An 18,728-nucleotide genomic window follows, 5' to 3' on the forward strand; every position below is an offset into this window, starting at 1 on the left:
GGGGCCGGGCAGGGAGCGGGACCCCGGGGCGGCCGAGGCGTGAGGAGGAGGCAGGGAAATCCTCTTACGCCCGACGGGCCCCCCCGGCCCCCCCAGACCCGGGCAAAGCCAATTAGCGGTGATTAGCGGTGGGGAACGGCCACCGGCCACCGCCGCCCTCCATGGCCTCGCACTGGGGTGAAGCCACATGGCCACCGCGCCGTCGGTCACCGGACGGGTCCCCACGCGTGTCCCCAGCCACCCTCCGGGTCCCTACACCCGCACCAACCCGTGTCCCCGGCACTGGCACCCCCGAGGCCACCACCCGTGTCCCCAGCACCGACCCATGTCCCCAGTGCTCTCAACCCATGGCCACCATCCATGTCACCTGTGGTGACAGCCCTTGGCCACCACCCGTGTCCCCAGCACCGACCCACATCCCCAGTGCTGGCACCCCATGGTCACCATTCACGTCCCCTGTGGTGACAGCCCTTGGCCACCACCTGTGTCCCAAGTACCAACCCAAGTCCCCAGTGCTGGCACCCTGTGGCCACCATCCATGTCCCCAGCGCTGGCACCCCATGGTCACCACCCATGTCCCCAGCACCAACCCATGTCCCCAGCGCTCTCACCTCATGCCCACCATCCACATCCCCAGTGCTGTCACCCCATGGCCACCACCCATGTCCCCAGCACCAAACCATGTCCCCAGCGCTCCCATGCTGTGTCCACAGCACCAATCCACGTCCCCAATTCCCTCAACCCATGGCCACCACCCATGTCACCAGCACCAACCCACGTCCCCAGCGCTCTCACCTCATGCCCACCATCCACATTCCCAGTGCTGTCACCCCATGACCACCACCCATGTCCCCAGCACCAACCCATGTCCCCAGTGCTCTCATCCTGCGCCCCAGCACCAACCCACATCTCCATTCCCCTCAACCCATGGCCACCAGCCGTGTCCCCAGCACCAACCCACGTCCCCAGTGCTCTCATCCTGTGCCCCAGCACCATCCCACGTCTCCAGTCCTCTCAATCCATGGTCACCACCCATGTCCCCAACACCAACCCACATCCCCAATCCCCTCAACCCATGGCCACCACCCGTGTCACCAGCACCAACCCACGTCCCCAGTGCTCTCATCCTGCGCCCCAGCACCATCCCACATCTCCAATCCTCTCAACCCATGGTCACCAACCGTGTCCCCAGCACCAACCCACGTCCCCAGCACTCTCACCTCATGCCCACCATCCACATCCCCAGTGCTGTCACCCCATGGCCACCACTCATGTCCCCAGCACCAACCCACGTCCCCAGTGCTCTCATCCTGCACCCCAGCACCATCCCACATCTCCAATCCTCTCAATCCATGGTCACCACCCACATCCCCAACACCAACCCACGTGCCCAGCGCTCTCACCCCATGGCCACCACCCGTGTCCCCAGCCCAGCCACCCGTCCCCAGCACAGGGACCCATCCCCCCGCAGGGACGTGCCAGCGGTGGGTGCCTGCTGCCACGGCTCCCCGCTGCCCTGGGACCTCCCACCCTGCCGCCCCGCGGGCTGGGGGCTGTGGACGAGAGGGGGTCCCGCCCCACGGGTGTCCCCTGCCCCACGCCACCATCCCACAGCAGCAATAGCGGGGATGCTCCCGCCCTGCCCGATAACGGGTGGGGAAACTGAGGCAGGGCTGGGACCACCCCCCGGGCGCAGAATCACAGCTGGGGGGAGGGTGAGATTTGGGGGGAGAGACAGTGGGCGGAGCTTCAAACCTGAAGCCCCTCCCACCCACTCCTGCTTATAGGGCACCCCACATCCCGCTCCCGCTGAGCTCTCCCCACCATTAAGGTAGGTCCTACACTATTTACTGCCCTGGACCCCGAGGCTGGGGGGCTGGTGGGGTGTCCCCGGGGTGTGATGGCCTCAGCGGTGGCACAGCTGTGGGGGGGGACAGGGATGCTGGGGTGGGGGGCACCCCGAAATGAGGACAGGACAGGAGAAAGCTGGGCTGGGGGGGGTCAGGGTGGGCTATGGGGTGATGTGGGAGAGGGTGATGGGGGGTGACACGGGACGAGGTGACACGGGACGGGGTGGCGCAGGGGGGTGACCCCCCATCCCGCGGCCCCGGGGCGATGGATCTGGCCTCCCCCCCGCCGTCCCCGGGCGCGCCGCGGTGGGATGGGCAGCTGCTGGTGGTCCGCACGGCGCTGGGGCTGTGGCCAACACCTTCACCCTCTGGCTGCCGGCTGCGGCGCCGAGGTTTGGCCACCTTCATCCTCAGCCTGGCCACCTCTGAATTCCTCTTCCTCACCAGCTCGCTCCTGCAGGTCTATTCGGTGGCCCACGGTCACCGGTGGGCTCTGGGCACGCCGACGTGCCGCCTCCACAAGTTCCTCTGTGGGGTGGGCTGCCACAGCGGGGTCTTCTTGCTGGCGGCTGTGGGAGTCGACGATCTCGAGGAATTTCAGCTGTATCACAGAATCACCGAATCCCAGAACGTTCGGGGTTGGCAGGGACCTCTGTGGGTCACCCAGCCCAACCCCCTGCCCAAGCAGGGTCACCCACAGCAGGCTGCACAGCACCGCATCCAGGTGGGGCTTGAAGATCTACACAGAAGGAGACTCCACAGCCTCCCTGGGCAGCCTGGGCCAGGGCTCTGTCACCCTCAGAGGGAAGAAGTTCTTCCTCGGGTTCAGCTGGAGCTTCTTCTGCTTCAGTTTGTGCCCATTGCCCCTTGTCCTGTCGCTGGGCACCACTGGAAAGAGTCTGGCCCCGTCCTCCTGACCCCCACCCTGCAGATATTTAGAGGCATTTCGAAGGTCCCCTCGCAGCCTTCTCTTCTCCAGGCTGAACAAGCCCAGCTCCCTCAGCCTCTCCTCGGAGGAGAGATGCTCCAGTCCCCTCCTCATCCTCGTAGCCCTCCGCTGGACTCTCTCCAGCAGCTCCTCATCTTTCTTGAACTGGGGAGCCCAGAACTGCACAGAGTACTCCAGATGGGGCCTCGAGCAAAAAATATTGTGCAGCTGTGGCTGAAGAACAGGAGGAAAGGACCAAAGAAACGGGGTGTGAGACCCCAACTCCTAGCCAAGTGCGAAGGTCGGGCGAACGACGCACGATGATCAATCAGAAGGACGAAGGAACCACGTGCCGAGAGACCCTCACCAATGAGCTTCTGGGGGTGGAGGACAAGGGGATATAAAGATGTTATGGATGCCCAACAAAGTGCTTCTGCTTCTGCCTGCTTTTCTTCTGCTCGCTTTGGGACTGCTGTAACGTCTCGTGGCGTGCTGCCACCAACGGCGACCCCGACGTGAGGAAATCTCGCTGGGGCACCGACCACGGATGGTGAGCGGAGACGGCAGAGCCCAGCGAAGCTGCTGACGGACGAGGAGAGCCCGTAGCCGGCCGGCAACTTCAACACCTGGAGAGGCGAGCCGTTGGGCGGATGAAAAAGCAGGAGCTGCGGGAGAATCGGTCGAGGCTGCATCAATACCTCTCCCTGAGTCTCGCCATTCCCCACCGCTGGAGCCTCCGCTGACTGACTGGTCCGGTACGGGGGGTACTGGGACGGGACGTACACCTTGTGTTGATAGGGCTCCATTAAAAGGTTTTACAGAGAATTTTGAAAGAACAAAGTCTTGCAGTTTAAAATCCCTGAGGAAATCATCATCACTTGGAAATCAGCGCATGCAGCTATAAATGCTCTAAAACCCACAGAAACTCTCTTAGAAGCGGCTGCTGCTCCTCCACCGTTATCTCCCAAGCAGGGACAGAGCCGCAGCCTTTTTATTTAACCCCACGTACGACGAAAATTCCTCACCCAACGCGAGAAATGCGGGAGGACCCGCCAGGACCTGACAATCTGTTTAATCCAGAGAAATGGGAAGTGGGGTGCAGAACCCAGCACCCCAAAAATGTACAACAAGGTCCCTCTGCAGCAATTGGTGTACCCGACCCGGGGCTCAGAGCGGGGTGAACTCCAGCGTGAAGCTGTGTAACCCCTCCGGCGCGGCACGGCCACCGCGCCCGCGGTCACCGAACCGGACACTGCTGGGGCCCGGGGTCGATTTTTTTTTGCACCCTGATGATTGTGCTCGTTTTGCATTTTCTGCGCCTTCAGTTAACAGCAACCCCGCGCAGCGACGCCGCGTTCTGCCCCGAGGCGCGGCGAACAGCCCCGCCATTCGCCCGAGAGCCGTGGATGCAGCGCTGGAAGCGCGGCCACTTTTCCAATCAGATTTATTTCTGTCACTACGTGGATGACATCCTCCCTGCTGCCGGAACACAAAACGCGCTGCTCCCTGCTTCCACCGAATCGGAACTGTCATCAGAGATCTCTGGGTTACAGACGGCACCGGAAAAGCTGCAGGCAGAGCAGCCCTGGAAGGATCCGGGATGGAAACTTTTTCCTTCACCACCGTTCCCACAACCACTCTTGGTGATTTACAGGAATTATTAGGAATAATTAATTGGGTGCGACCCCTTTTGGGACTGCAGAGGTGTCCCCTCTGTTCACCTTGTTGAAAGGGGACTCAGATTCGGTATCTTCCAAGAAATTGATGCCAGAAGTGAAAACTGTCTTGCAGAAAGTTTCGGATAAAATCGCAGCTTCCTTTGCCTCCAGAATCAATCTCAAGTTGCCAATAGATTTGTATATAATTTATGGGGTTTTTTTTCCAGCCTTATCACCGAATCCCAGAACGTTCAGGGTTGGAAGGGACCTCTGGGGTCACCCAGCCCCACCCCCTGCCCAAGCAGGGTCACCCAGAGCAGGCTGCACAGCACTGCGTCCAGGCGGGGCTTGAAGATCTCCAGAGAAGGAGACTCCACAGCCTCCCTGGGCAGCCTGGGCCAGGGCTCCATCTTGTCACCCCTGTGCCACTCACTGCCATCAACCTGTGCCACTGACTGCTGTCGCCCCCAGGCCACCCACTGCCATCACCTCTGGGCCACCCACCGTTGTCACCCCCCTGTCACTCTCTACCCCTGCCCATGTGCCACCCACCGTCACCCCCTTGCCACCCACCACCCTCACCCCAGTGCCACCCACCGCCATTGTCACCCCCCTGCCGGCCGAGGCACCCGTGGGGTCCCCATCGGCAGCTCCATGAGCTGCCATCCCGGTCCAGCATGGCCATGGGGGTGGCCCGGGGCTGGCTGTCTCCCTGTGTCCCCCTGTGTCTTCCCTGTCCCCCCGTGTGTCCCGTGTCCTCCCATGTCCCCCTGTCCTCCCTTGTCCCCTGTGTCCTCCCTGTCCCCCTGTGTCCTCCCTGTCCCCCGTGTCCCCCCCTATCCCCCCGTGTCCTCCCTGTCCCCCCGTGTGTCCCGTGTCCTCCCGTGTCCCCCCGTCCTCCCTTGTCCCCCGTGTCCTCCCTGTCCCCCTGTGTCCTTCCTGTCCCCTGTGTCCCCCCCATCCCCCCATGTCCTCCCTGTCCCCCATGTTCCCTCGTGTTCACCCCTGTCCCCCATGTCTCCCCTGTCCCCCGTGTCCCCCCTGTCCCCCAATATCCCCCATGTCCTCCCACGTCCCCTCGTGTTCCCCGTCTCACTGTCCCCCGTGTCCCCCCACGGCCCCCGTGACCGCCCGTGTCCGCCCCGTGTCCTCCATGTCCCCCCGGTCCCCCCGTGTCTCCCATGCCCCGCCGTGTCCCCCCCGGCCCCTGCCCCACGGGGGGAGTTCCCCAACGTCCCCACTGGGGGGCGTCCCCAATGTCCCCGCACGGTGCGCCCCGCCCCTCCCCTCCCGGCCCCGCCTCCCGGTCCCGCCCCCGGGGGCGGGGCGCATGCGCGGGGCGGGGCGGTCCGGTCACTTCCTGTCCCCGCCCACTCCCGCCGCCGGCCCCGCGCGCCGCCGCCCGCTCCCCCCCCGGCCCCGCCCGCCGGTGAGTGCGGGGACGGGACCCCCCCTCACCCCCCCGGCACCTGGGGGGACCCACCCGGAGCCCGGCCCTGTCCCCCGAGTCCCCCCGCTCCTTCCCGGGGACAGCCCGGCCCCGGCCCCTCGTCCCCTGCACCCCCGGCGCGGGCCCCGCGCTCCTGGCGGGCCCCAGCCCGCTCCCCTGACCCGGCGGGGACACCCCCAGCCCTGTCCCCAACCCAGCGGGGCCATCCCTGTCCCCGTCCCTGTCCCCATCCCTGTCCCCACCCCTGTCCCCATCCCTGTCGCCTTACCCGGCGGGGCCACCCCCATCCCTGTCCCCATCCTCGTCCCTGTCCCCTTACCCAGTGGGGCCATCCCTGTCCCCATCCCTGTCCCCATCCTCGTCCCTGTCCCCTTACCCAGTGGGGCCATCCCTGTCCCCATCCTCGTCCCTGTCCCCTTACCCAGTGGGGCCATCCCTGTCCCCATCCTCGTCCCTGTCCCCTTACCCAGCGGGGCCATCGCTGTCCCCATTTCTGTCCCCATCCCTGTCCCCGTCCTCATCCCTGTCCCCTTACCCAGCGGGGCCACCCTTATCCCTGTCCCCATCCCCATTTCTGTCCCCTTACCCAGAGGGGCCATCCTCGTCCCCATCCCTGTCCCCATTTCTGTCCCCATTTTTGTCCCCATCCCTGTCCCCTTACCCAGTGGGGCCATCCCTGTCCCCATTTCTGTCCCCATCCCTGTCCCCATTCCCGTCCCTGTCCCCTTACCCAGCGGGGCCACCCTCATCCCTGTCCCCATCCTTGTCCCCATCCCCATCCCTGTCCCCTTACCCAGTGGGGCCATCCCTGTCCCCATTTCTGTCCCCATCCCTGTCACCATTCCCGTCCCTGTCCCCTTACCCAGCAGGGCCACCCCCATCCCTGTCCCCATCCCCATCTCTGTCCCCTTACCCAGTGGGGCCATCCCTGTCCCCATCCCTGTCCCCATCCTCGTCCCTATTGCCTTACCCAGCGGGGCCACCCTCATCCCTGTCCCCATCCCCATCCCTGTCCCCATCCCCGTCCCCCTCGTCCCCTGGCCCCATGGGGCAGTCCCTGTCCCCATCCCTCTCCCCGAGGGGACACCCTCAGCCCCATCCCCACCTCCAGAGGGTCCCCCCCCATCCCCAACCCCCACCATGGGGCAGGGCAGGGAGGGGTCTGTTTGCCCGCCGGGCACGGGGCCCTTTACCCAGAGCGGGGGACAGCGACGAGCCCCCCCTCAGCATCCCATCACCTATAGCTGGGGGGACACCCTCCCCCCCCCAAAGCCCCCAGCCCGGGCGCCACCTCCCCCTCTCTCTGCCCTATATTTTGGGGGTGTCGCTGACGCCGGCGCGCGGGGGGCAGCCATGTCGTTCCGGAAGGTGGTGAGGCAGAGCAAATTCCGGCACGTCTTCGGGCAGCCGGTGAAGACGGAGCAGTGCTACGATGACATCCGCGTCTCCCGCGTCACCTGGGACAGCACCTTCTGCGCCGTCAACCCGGCCTTCGTCGCCATCATCGTGGAGGCCAGCGGCGGCGGGGCCTTCCTCGTCCTCCCCCTGCACAAGGTGACGGTGGGGGTGGCAGGGGGGGGTGGGGAAAAGGGGTGAGCCAGCGCTAAATTTGTCCCTTTGTCCCCAGACGGGTCGCATCGATAAGTCGTACCCCACGGTGTGCGGGCACACAGGTCCCGTCCTCGACATCGAGTGGTGTCCCCACGACGACCGCGTCATCGCCAGCGGCTCCGAGGACTGCACCGTCATGGTGGGTTGGGGGGGGTTTGGGGAGGGGGTTTGGGGCTTGGGGGGGGTCTCGGCGGTTTGCCCACCGCCCGCTGCGCCCCGGCAGGTCTGGCAGATCCCCGAGCACGGGCTGAGCCAGCCGCTGACGGAGCCGGTGGCGGTGCTGGAGGGGCACGCCAAGCGGGTGGGCATCGTCGCCTGGCACCCCACCGCCCGCAACGTCCTGCTCAGCGCAGGTATGGGGTGGGGGTGGGGTCACAGGGGGGGTGGTTCAATGGCCGGGGTGACCCCCCCACCCCCGGTGCCACGCTCTGGCCCCAGGGTGTGACAACGCGGTGCTGATCTGGAACGTGGGGACGGCGGAGGAGCTGTACCGCCTCGAGGGGCTGCACCCCGACCTCATCTACAGCGTCAGCTGGAGCCGCGACGGCGCCCGCTTCTGCACCGCCTGCAAGGACAAGAGCGTCCGCGTCATCGACCCCCCGCCGCGGCACCGTGGTGGCCGTGAGTCCCCCTCGCCCGTGTCCCCAAGGCGCCTTGTCCCCTGCTCGTCGCCCCCTTCCCCAACCCTGCCCTCGTCTCCTGGTGCTCCCATGTCACTTGGGTGCCCCCATCCCCTGCTCCCTGCTCCTCCCCGGGGTGCTGGGACGGTGCCGCTGCCCCCCACCCCACCCCGGTGCCCTCCCCAGGAGAAGGAGCGGGCGCACGAGGGGGCACGGCCCATGCGAGCCATCTTCTTGGCCGACGGCAAGATCTTCACCACCGGCTTCAGCCGCATGAGCGAGCGGCAGCTGGCCCTGTGGGACGTGGTGAGGAGCGTCCCCAGGGTCCCACGGGACCACGTCTTGGGTGGTGGGGGGTCCCACGGGGTGCCCCGCGGGGCTGACGCGCCGTCCCCCGCAGGAGAACCTGGAGGAACCCATGGGGCTGCAGGAGCTGGACTCCAGCAACGGGGCTCTGCTGCCCTTCTACGACCCCGACACCAACGTGGTCTACGTCTGCGGCAAGGTACGGACCCCGCGGTGCCCCCCACCCCGAGCCCACCGCACCCCCCCCCACCCCGCTAACGCCGCATCCCCAGGGCGACTCGAGCATCCGGTACTTCGAGATCACGGAGGAGCCACCTTACATCCATTTTCTCAACACCTTCACCAGTAAGGAGCCCCAGCGGGGCATGGGCTGGATGCCCAAGCGCGGGCTGGACGTCAGCAAGTGCGAGATCGCCAGGTGGGCACGGGGACACGGCGGGGACCAGGGGGGGACCCCCATTTCCCCCCCCAGTGACCCACTTTTCCCCCCCTGGGGCAGGTTCTACAAGCTGCACGAGCGCAAGTGTGAGCCCATCATCATGACGGTGCCAAGGAAGGTCGGTGGGGTGGGGGGAGATGGGGACACCCCCCGCGGGGCACGGCGGCGGGGAGGGGAGGTGGCTGGGTGGGGGTCTCCATGGGGGCTGGGTGGGGGTCCCCAGTCAGGCTGGTGAGGGCCTGTGGGCAGGACACAGTGCCTGAGTGAGGATCCCTGTGGGGGCTTTGTAGGGTCCCTGGGGAGGACATGGTGGCTGGGTGGGGGTCCCTGGGTAGAACACGGTGCCTGGATGTGGGGGTCTCCAGTCAGGCTGGATGGGGTCCCTGAGCAGGACACGGTGGCTGGGTGGGGGTCCCTGTGGGGGCTTTGTAGGGTCCCTGGGCAGGACACAGTGGCTGGGCAGGGGTCCCCAATCAGGCTGGGTGGGGGTCCCAATGGAGACTTTGTACGGTCCCTGGGCAGGATATGGTGGCTGGGTGGGGGTCCCTGTGGGGGCTTTGTAGGGACCCTGGGCAGGACACAGTGGCTAGATGTGGGGGTCCCTGATCAGGGTGGGTGGGGGTCTCCATGGTGCCTGGGTGAGGGTCCCTGTGGGGGCTGTGTGGGGTCCCTGAGCAGGACACTGTGGCTGGGTGGGGGTCCCCAGTCAGGCTGGGTGGGGGCTACATGGGGTCCCCGGGCAGGACACGGGGGCTGGGTGGGGGTCTCCAGTCAGGCTGGTGGGGGTCCCTGAGCAGGACGTGGTGGCTGGGTGGGGGTCCCTGGGTAGAACGCGGTGCCTGGATGTGGGGGTCTCCAGTCAGGCTGGGTGGAGGTCCCTGTGCAGGACATGGTGGCTGGGTGGGGGTCCCCAGTCAGGCTGGGTGGGGGCTCCCCAGGTGCTCTGATGGGTGTCCCCGGGCAGGACACGGGGGCTGGGTGGGGGTCCCCGGGGTGGGGGTCCCGTCGCCGCTCTGACCCCGGGGGGGGTGGGGGGCAGTCGGACCTGTTCCAGGACGACCTGTACCCCGACACGGCGGGCCCCGAGGCGGCGATGGAGGCGGAGGAGTGGGTGGCGGGGCAGACGGCGGGGCCCGTCCTGGTGTCCCTGCGCCAGGCCTACGTCCCCAGCAAGCAGCGCGACCTCAAGGTCAGCCGCCGCCCCGCCCCTGCTGCTGCCGCCACACCCCCGGCCACGCCCACCGCCACGCCCACCGCCACGCCCACACCCACCCGCCTCAGCGCCCCCCCGGCCCTGGGCACCGCCCCCCTCTGCACCCACGGTAGGTGTGGGGTGGGGCCTTGGGGGGTGGGGCTATGGAGTGGGTGGGGCTATGGAGTGGGTGGAGACTCAGGCTGGGGCTATGGAGTGGGTGGGGACTCTGGGGGCGGGGCTATGGAGTGGGTGGGGCTATGGAGTGGGTGGGGACTCTGGGGGCAGGGCTATGGAGTGGGTGGGGCTATGGAGTGGGTGGGGACTCGAGTGGGTGGGGACTCAGGGTGGGGTATGGAGTGGGTGTGGTCTCTGGGGGCAGGGCTATGTAATGGGTGGGGTCTGGGGTGGGGCTCTGGAGTGGGTGGGGACTCGAGTGGGTGGAGACTCTGGGGGTGGAGCTGTGGAGTGGGTGTGGTCTCTGGGGGCAGGGCTATGTAATGGGTGGGGTCTGGGGTGGGGGTCTGGAGTGGGTGGGGACTCTGGAGTGGGTGTGGTCTCTGGGGTGGAGCTATGGAGTGGGTGGTGTCTCTGGGGGCGGGGTTATGGAGTGGGTAGGGACTCTTGGGCGGGGCTATGGAGTGGGTGTGGTCTCTGGCGGCGGGGCTGTGGAGTGGGTGTGGTCTCTGGGGGTGTGGCTATGGAGTGGGCGGGTCTGCAGGATGGGGACAGGCTGGGCCAATGGGCGGGGGCCTTTGGAGTGGGCGTGGCGGTGGGCCCAGGCTGGGGAGGTGGGCGGGGCCGTTGGCAGTGGGCGTGGCCGTGCTGGGGCGGGGTTGCGATGGGGTCTAAGGTTGGGCGGGGCTTGTGGGGGCAGGCTGGAATGGGCGGAGGGGATGTGGTGGGGTGTGGTCTGGGTGGGCGTGGCCAGGGCGGTGGGCGTGGCCTGGCGGCGGTGGGCGCGGCCTGACGGGGCGACGCAGGGCGGCGGGCGGCTGGCGGAGGTGCTGCAGGAGGTGGCCACGCTGCGGACGCTGGTGGCCGAGCAGGGCCAGCGCATCGCCCGCCTGGAGGAGCAGCTCAGCCGCCTGGAGAACGGCCACGTCTAGGGGGGGGCACCCCCCCCAAACCCCCCCCGCCTGCCAGGGACCACGCCTGCGCCCCAGGGCACCCCGAGCCCTCCCACCCCCCCCCCCAGGGTCCTGTCCCCCCCCCCAAGCTGGGTCCATCTCCCATCAGAGGGCTGGGCCGCCCCTCTGGCAGCTCCCCCCATCACCCCCATTGCCTTACTGGGTGCTGCACCCCCCCCCAAATCATGGACCACTCCTCGCCCCCCCCCCCCCCCCTCCCCAAATCATGGACCACTCCTCGTCCCCTGCCGTGTCCTCGGGCTGGGGGCTGCTCCTGGGATCAAACACTACCCCCTGCACCCCCCATCCCCGGGGGGGTGGGGTCTTCCCCCCTTCCCATGGGGCAGGACAGCCCCCCCCCCCAAACTGTGGAATATTGTCCCCCCCTATATTTTGGGGGCTTCCTCCCCCTCCCCTCCTTGTCATCCTTACAGTGCAGGGTTAAAAACTATATTTTCGCTCCAAATAAAGGACTTTATAAGAAAAGCGCTGGGTGAGGCGGGGGTCTGGGGTGGGGGTACCCTTGGGGGGGGGGGTTCTGGGTTTGGGGGGCTCGTAGTGGGGGCAGGGAGCGCTGAAGGCTGCAGGGGGGAACGGGGGGGGGGGGACAGGAAGGTGCAGCGGTCACGGGCGTGAGCTCGCCCGCCTCGGGCAGGAAACTGGGGGACGCGGCGGGGGTGGCTTGCACCCCAGGGGGGACGGCTTGTGTGTGCGGCCACCCCTCCCCAGAGGGGACCCGTGTACGCGTGTGTCCCATCACTCTGCTCTGGGGGGGCCACCCTCGGTGTCCCCAGCGGGGTCGGTGACCCCGGAGAGCCAGGCCCGACAGTGGTTGGGGGTCGGTGGTCCCAGGGCTGGGGGGGATCAGAGTGGGTCCCCACAGCCGGCAGCACCCCGGGTTTCCAGGGCCCTCGGGTGCATTTCAGGTAGGCGTGGGGGGGGGGGGCCATGCACAGCACCTCGCCTCCCCCCGCACTCCACATCCGCTGCGCGGGGGCAGGAAGCGCCGGGGGCCCCCCCCCCAGCACGGCTGCACCAGGACCCGCTCCGGCAGCACCTGCTGATGGTGAGCACCCCGAAAGCAGGCAGGATGGGAAAAGGGGGGGCTGGGACTTGGGGGGGGCACCCCCCAGAACGGGAGTGAGCTGGGGGGGTGGAGGAGGGGGGGCAGAACCTTCTCCAGCCTCAGTTTCCCCTTCTAAATCTGGTTGTGCTTCATTCACGCCTGGCTCCCCGAGGCGGAAGGGGGGGGGGACAGCAGTGGTGGGTCCCTGGGGGAGATCCCCCTCCCACAGCGGGGCTGGGGGGGGGGGGGAGGGGGGAGCAAAGCCTGGTGGTGCTGGAGCTGGGAGGGGCGGGGGGGGGAGGTCAGAGTAGAGTGGTGGGGTTGGGGGGCAAGTTGGGGGCTGGGGGCGCCGGGGTGGACGCTGTGGGTGCAGGGCTGGGGGGGGTGCCCGGAGCCATGGCGGGGGGGGGGGGGAAATGCTGTGGGAAGGGTGGGAGAGCCATGTGGGGGTGGCGGGACCCAGCTCCTCCCCACCAGCACCCGCAGGTGCCGCGGCACCCGCCGAGCCGCCCGCGGCTTCCCGTCACGGGGCAGCCCCCCGCCCCCCCCCCCCCCTCCGCCCCCATGCCCGGGCCGTACCCCACTTTCCGGGCCGGGGCGGCTGCCCCAGGTCCGGGACGAGCCAAGCCGGGTGCCGGGCACATGGCGGTGACCCCGAGACCCTCGCCCGCAGGCTGGAGCGCGGCGATGCCCGCCGGTACCGGCGCTGCTGGCGTGGGCCGGGCTGGCGGCGGCGGGGGAACCGGCGGGGACCCGCAACGACCGGGCGGTGGGGGGCACTGCTGGGGGTCCTGCTCTGCCTGGCCGTGGGGCTGGCCCTCGCCTGGCACCATCTTTGCCGCCTCTCGGCCGGCCGCTACCACCCCCGGCCCTGGAGCCGGCGGGCGCTGGAGCTGCTGCGGGGACGCTGGCACCGGCTGCGGGGACGCGGGGACCCCGGGGACGGGGACGATGGGGACGTGGCGGCGGCCCCCTGGCACGAGGAGGAAGAGCTGATGCCGTGGAGCCGGGACCACCGGCGGCCCGAGGAGGAGGAGGAGGAGGAGGAAGAGGAGAAGCAGAAGGAGGAGGATGAGGCGGAGGAGAAGCAGGAGGATGAGGATGAGGAGAAGCAGAAGGAGGAGGAGGAGGATGAGGAGGAGGAAGAGGAGGCGGCGCGGGAGAGCCCCCCGGGCGGGGGGCAGGTGGCAGGGGGCAGCACCGGGGCCCTGCTCAGCGACCTCCACGCCTTCTCGGGGACGGCGACCTGGGGGGATGCGCGGCCCCACGTCACCGCCCTGTGACGCCGTCACCGCCGCGTGATGTCATCGCCACCCCGTGACGTCACCAACCTGACACACACACACACACCCCCCCCCCCCCCCAGCTGTCTGCTCACCCCCTGCAGAGGCTCCGTACCTCGATCAATTAAAAAAATTAACTAAATAAAAAGCAGCTCTGCCCGTCAACGACTGCCAGGTTGAGGGGGCTGGAGGGGGCGTGGCTCGGGGAAAATGGGTGGGGCCAGGGGAAAGGGTGGGGCACGGGGAAGGCAGAGGTCCTGGGGAAGGGGTGGAGCCTGGGGAAGGGGCGGGGCCTGATAAAGGGGTGGGGCCAAGGGAAAGGCAAATGTCCTGGGGAAGGGGTGGAGCCTGATAAAGGGGTGGGGCCAAGGGAAAGGCAAAGGTCCTGGGGAAGGGGCGGGGCCTGGGGAAGGGGCGGGGCCTGATAAAGGGGTGGGGCCAAGGGAAAGGTTGTGGTATGCAGAAAGGCAAAGGTCCTGGTGGAAGGGGCGGAGCCTCGGGCGGGGCCTAATAAAGGGGTGGAGCCAAGAGAAAGGGTGTGGTGCAAAGGTCCTGGGTAAGGGGTGGAGCCTGGGGAAGGGGTGGAGCCTGATAAAGGGGTGGGCCCAAGCGAAAGGGTGTGGCACAAGGAAAGGCAAAGTTCCTGGGGGAAGGGGTGGAGGCTGGGGAAGGGGACGAGCCTGATAAAAGGGCGTGGCCTGAGAGAAGGGGCGGGGCATCGTGCAGGGGGTCCCCCCCCCAGGACCCCCCATCAGCACAGGACCACCACAGCCTCATCAAGTCCTTTAATTGGCACATGCCCAGCGGCCGGGCCCCGCACCTGCCCCGGGGGGGACCCCACACCCCGAGGGGGGACCCCACACCCCAGGGGGACCCCACAACCCGGGGGGGTGGCCCCGCTCCCCCAGCCCCACTTGGCAAAGCAATGGGTGGGCAGGGGGCCGTGCTGGGGGGGGGGGCTGTGCCTGCGGCAGTCCAAGCAGCATCGTGGGGGTTCACCGCTCCCCCCCCCCCCCCCCCAAACCCCACAGCGGGGGGCGGGACCGGGCCCCTCCGCCACCAGCACCCGGCATCCTCCCCCCGGGTCGTGTCCCCCTTCGCCCCCGCCCCCACCCCTACCTGGGCACCCGCCCCCGGCCCCCCTTCTGCTTCTTGGCACCCACGGGGGTCTTGATGGGCAGGGGGGCCGTGCCCTCGGCGTGGGGGGGCAGGCTGGCCCCCACCTCCATTGGCTCCCCCGATGGCCCCGGCTTGAAAACTTCGAAGGGGGAGAACTTCACGGGGCTGGGGGGGGGGAATGGAGAGGGGGGGTGAGGGGAGGTGAGGGAGGGTGAGGGGGGGTGAGAGGGGCTCCCCCTGCCCACAGAGCCCCTCCCATCCTCCCTGACCCCCCACTGCACCACCAGCACCCCCCTTCCTGTCCCCCCGCCACCCTGTGGTGCTCACCCCGATGTCCCCATCCCACCCCCCCCCAGCCCCCCCCGGTACCTGACGGGGGTGCGGGGGCTGCTGTTGAGGCGGCGGGGGGAGCGCACCTTGGGCTGGAAGGAGAACCCCTCCTTGATGCTCTCCAGCACCGAGGGGGCCACGTAGGTGAAGCCCTGCAGGTGGGGGGGGGGGGGGGGGGGTCAGGGGGTCCCCAATCCCACCGGAGGGTGGGGGTCCCCGTCCCCTGTCCCCCCCCCATACCAGGAAGGCCTGGTTGGCGCTCTCGCTGATGGCGGCGTCGTCGGGGCTGTCGACGGGCGTCTGGCGGGTGAAGCGGGTGTCGAACTGGCTGACGTCCTCCTCCGACTGCTGCGGGGGGGGCGACAGGGCGGTGGGTGCCCCCACCCCGCACCCCGCTCCCCCCATCCCACCCCCCCGCCCACGCCGTACCAGGCAGGGTTTGAAGGGGGGGTCCAGCCTGCGGGCCAGCAGGTCCTCCCAGTTGACGTGGCGGAAGAACGGCTGCTTCTGCGGGCAGCGGGGTGTTGGGTGGGGTGGGGGGGGGTCCGCAAGGCACCCACCCCCCCCCCCCACCCACCTGCACGTCGGCCGCGTCGCCCGGGCCCCCCCCAACCCGCTGGTTGGGGTTCCTCTTCAGGAACTGGAGGAGAAACGGGGATGGAGCGGGGCATGGTGGCGGGGGGGTCGCGGGGGGGGAGGAGGGGGGGGGCAGGTGTTTTGGTAGGACCTACGTAAACAAGGCGGGGGTCACCTTCTTGAGCAGGTCGCGGGCGTCGGGCGTCAGGTAGGGCGGCAGCACCAGCTTGCCCCGGAGGATCTTCTCGATGGTCTTCTTGCGGTTCTCAGCGGTGAAGGGCGGCTGCGAGAGGCGAGGAAGAGCCGGGCGGGCGAGGAAGGCTCGGCATCACCCCGGGGGGGTGTCCCCCCCACCCCACAGCCCCCTCCCCCCACAACCCCCCCCCCCGGGGGACTTGCCGATCCTGTGAGCATGTCGTACATCAGGGCGCCCAGGCTCCACCAGTCCACTGCCCGGTTGTGCCCGCTGCGCACCAGGATCTCGGGGGCCCTGGGAAGGGGGGGATTGGGGGGGGGACACCCCTAAGCAGGGGGTGGGGGAGGTGTCGTCGTCCCCCCCCCCCCCCAAACCCCGCGCCCGCCTCACATGTACTCGATGGTGCCGCAGAAGGTGTGGGTGACGGCCCCGTCGTGGATCGACTCCTTGCACAGCCCGAAGTCCGTCAGCTTGATGTGGCCTGGGGGACATTGGGGGGGTGAGGGGGGGGTCCCCGGGGACTGCGCCGACCCCCCGTCGCCCCCAAACCCCCCCCCCCAAAAGCCCACCTTGGCTGTTGAGCATGATGTTCTCCGGCTTGAGGTCGCGGTAGATGATGCCGTGGGAGTGGAGGTGGCCCAGCGCCAGCGTGATCTCGCTCAGGTAGAAACTGGGGAGCGACAGGGCCGGGGGGGGGACACACACTGTGAGTGACACTGGTGTCCCCTGTCCCCCCCCCGACCCCCCGACCCACCCCCCCCGCATCCCTACCAAGCGGTATCCTCCAGGAAGATCCCCTCCCTTTCCAGCTGCATGAAGAGCTCTCCACCTGCAAAGAGACCCCAAGTGAGCCCCCCCTGAGCCCCCCGCCCCCCCCGAACCCCCCCCCGGGCCCCCCCCCGGACCGCTGAGGCACTCCAGGATGAGGTAGAGCTTGCCGCCCGTCTGGAAGGCGTAGATGAGGTCGACGATGAAGGGGTGCTTGACGGCCTCCAAGATGTTCCTCTCGGCGCGGGTGTGCGCCGTGTCCTTGGCGTTGCAGGCGATCTTGGCCTGGGGGGGGGGGGAGGTGGTAAAAGTGGGGGGGGGGAGGTGGTAAAAGTGTGGGGGGGGCTTCCCGGTGGGGGGTCAGGGGGGGCTGGGGTGTCTCGAACCTTCTTCAGGACCTTCATGGCGAAGATCTTCCCCGTGTTGGTGCCCTGCACTTTGCGGACCTGGAACACCTTGGAAGGACGGGGCGGGTGGTTGGGGATCCCCCCCCCACCCAGCACCCCCAAAGCCCCCCCCGTGCCCCCCCACCTTGCCGTAGCCGCCCTTGCCCAGGACACGCAGCAGCTCGAAGCAGTGGGGCCCGATGTGCTCGGGGCCGTTGTCCACGCTGCTCTCCGAGATCTCGATCTCCTCGCAGTGCCCCGCCGGCCTGCGGGAGGGGGGGGTGAGCGGGGACGGACCCCCTGCCCCCCCCCGCCCCCCCCGCCTGCCCCCCACTTACTCCAGGCCGCTCCCCCGGGGCTCCAGCTCCATCTCCTGCGGGAGGGAACCCACGGTCGGCGGCGGGTAGGGGGCTGTGGCGGGCGGGGGGCTGGCAGCAGGCAGGGTGCCCAGGGCAGGCAGGGGACCCAGGACAAGCAGGCAGGGAGCAGGCAGGGAGCAGGCAGGGAGCGGGCAGGGACCGGGCAGGGGGCGGGCAGGGGGCGGGGAGCGGGCAGGGAGCGGGCAGGGGGCGGGCAGGGGGCGGGCAGCGGACAGGGAGCGGGTAGGGGTCGGGCAGAGGGCGGGCAGGGTGCCCGTAGCAGGCAGGGAGCGGGCAGGGAGCGGGCAGGATGCCCGCAGCAGGCAAGGAGCGGGCAGGGAGCGGGCAGGGTGCCCGCAGCAGGCAAGGAGCGGGCAGGGAGAGGGTGCCCGCAGCAGGCAAGGAGCGGGCAGGGAGCGGGCAGGGTGCAGGCAGGATGCCCGCAGCAGGCAGGCAGCAGGCAGGGTGCAGGCAGGGAGCGGGCAGGGAGCGGGCAGGGTGCCCGCAGCAGGCAGGGAGCAGGCAGGGAGAGGGCAGGGAGCGGGCAGGGTGCCCGCAGCAGGCAGGGAGCGGGCAGGGAGCAGGCAGGGAGCGGGCAGGATGCCCGCAGCAGGCAGGGAGCGGGCAGGGAGCGGGCAGGGTGCCCGCAGCAGGCAAGGAGCGGGCAGGGAGCGGGCAGGGGGCGGGCAGGGTGCAGGCAGGATGCCCGCAGCAGGCAGGGAGCAGGCAGGGTGCAGGCAGGGAGCGGGCAGGGAGCGGGCAGGGTGCCCGCAGCAGGCAAGGAGCGGGCAGGGGGCGGGCAGGGTGCAGGCAGGATGCCCGCAGCAGGCAGGCAGCAGGCAGGGTGCAGGCAGGGTACCCGCAGCAGGCAGGGAGCGGGCAGGGAGCCCGCAGCTGGCAGCGCGCCCGCAGCAGGCAGGGCCCAGCCCCGGCAGCGCGGGGCCAGCTCCCCGCACCGGCCCGGCCGGATGTTTTCGGGGCCGGGGCCGGGCCCTGCCCAGCGGGAGCCTCCCTGCGCCCGGCCCCCCGGGCAGCCCGGCTGCCCCTCACCCCGCCACCGGCACGACCCCCGCGCCCCGTCCCGCCGTCCCCAGCACCGTGCGGGTCCCGGTGCATCTCCCCCCCCGCGCTGTCCCCGGTCCCCCCGTCCCCACCGGGTCTCGGTGCCGCTCATCCCGTCCCGGTCCCCGTCCCCAGCCGATCCCGGTGTCCCCGTCCCTGCGCTCCCGGTGCCCCCCGTGCCCGGGCGGTCCCCGCTCCCCGCCCCGGCCGCTCCCGGTGCCGGTGCCGGTGCCGGTCCCGGTCCCGGTCCCCCCCCCGGTGGCGGCTCACGGCTCCCAGCTCGGGCTCGTCGCCGTCGCTGCCCTCCTCAGTCTCCAGGTCGATGTCGAACACCCCCGCCATGACGCCGCCGCCCCGGGACCCCCGCTGGCCCCGCCCCGCGGGACCCGCCCCGCCAGC

The 18,728-nt window shown here is 69.3% G+C and overlaps 3 protein-coding genes across 5 annotated transcripts; 2 read left to right on the plus strand and 1 right to left on the minus strand.

Moving 5' to 3' along the window:
- Positions 1-5,794: 5,794 nt before the first annotated feature.
- Positions 5,795-11,258, plus strand: CORO1B (coronin 1B). The gene is given in 12 exon segments (XM_075425545.1): positions 5,795-5,865; positions 7,238-7,440; positions 7,514-7,636; positions 7,721-7,850; positions 7,936-8,093; positions 8,095-8,118; positions 8,304-8,423; positions 8,518-8,622; positions 8,696-8,841; positions 8,923-8,980; positions 9,902-10,195; positions 11,038-11,258. Coding segments are annotated over 11 exon segments (1,485 nt in total). The 5' UTR covers positions 5,795-5,865; positions 7,238-7,239; the 3' UTR covers positions 11,164-11,258.
- A 948-nt stretch (positions 11,259-12,206) lies between these two features.
- On the plus strand, positions 12,207-13,650 carry PTPRCAP (protein tyrosine phosphatase receptor type C associated protein). Its single transcript, XM_075426539.1, is given in 3 exon segments — positions 12,207-12,250; positions 12,924-13,022; positions 13,024-13,650. Coding segments are annotated over 3 exon segments (612 nt in total). The 5' UTR covers positions 12,207-12,247; the 3' UTR covers positions 13,534-13,650.
- A 979-nt stretch (positions 13,651-14,629) lies between these two features.
- On the minus strand, positions 14,630-18,685 carry RPS6KB2 (ribosomal protein S6 kinase B2). 3 transcript variants are annotated; one of them, XM_075426828.1, is made up of 15 exons: positions 18,600-18,685; positions 17,247-17,281; positions 17,054-17,174; positions 16,909-16,977; positions 16,660-16,807; positions 16,526-16,583; positions 16,324-16,424; positions 16,145-16,235; positions 15,958-16,048; positions 15,734-15,841; positions 15,560-15,622; positions 15,412-15,489; positions 15,223-15,330; positions 15,022-15,134; positions 14,634-14,817 (listed from the first exon to the last, which is right to left on the minus strand). In XM_075426828.1, the coding sequence occupies exons 1-15, from the start codon at positions 18,669-18,671 to the stop codon at positions 14,649-14,651; spliced, it is 1,425 nt and encodes a 474-aa protein (XP_075282943.1). In that variant the 5' UTR covers positions 18,672-18,685; the 3' UTR covers positions 14,634-14,648. The 3 variants fall into 3 exon arrangements, with proteins under 3 accessions (XP_075282941.1, XP_075282942.1, XP_075282943.1); XM_075426826.1 differs by lacking the exon at positions 18,600-18,685 and having other exon boundaries at positions 14,630-14,817; positions 15,223-15,327; positions 17,247-18,207; XM_075426827.1 differs by lacking the exons at positions 15,560-15,622; positions 18,600-18,685 and having other exon boundaries at positions 14,631-14,817; positions 17,247-18,207.
- Between the last annotated feature and the right edge of the window lie 43 nt (positions 18,686-18,728).

The sequence above is a fragment of the Opisthocomus hoazin genome, chromosome 7 (assembly GCF_030867145.1).
Source record: "Opisthocomus hoazin isolate bOpiHoa1 chromosome 7, bOpiHoa1.hap1, whole genome shotgun sequence".
NCBI lineage: Eukaryota > Metazoa > Chordata > Aves > Opisthocomiformes > Opisthocomidae > Opisthocomus > Opisthocomus hoazin.

Bases quoted from the DNA above. Each gene is read 5' to 3' on its own strand.
- RPS6KB2 (XM_075426828.1), bottom strand. From the start codon at position 18,671: ATGGCGGGGGTGTTCGACATCGACCTGGAGACTGAGGAGGGCAGCGAC. The intron at 16,236-16,323 runs GTGGGCTTTTGG...AATGTCCCCCAG, and splicing joins CATCATGCTCAACAGCCAAG to GCCACATCAAGCTGACGGAC. The intron at 14,818-15,021 runs GTACCGGGGGGG...CCCCCCCCCCAG, and splicing joins AGCCCCCGCACCCCCGTCAG to CCCCGTGAAGTTCTCCCCCT.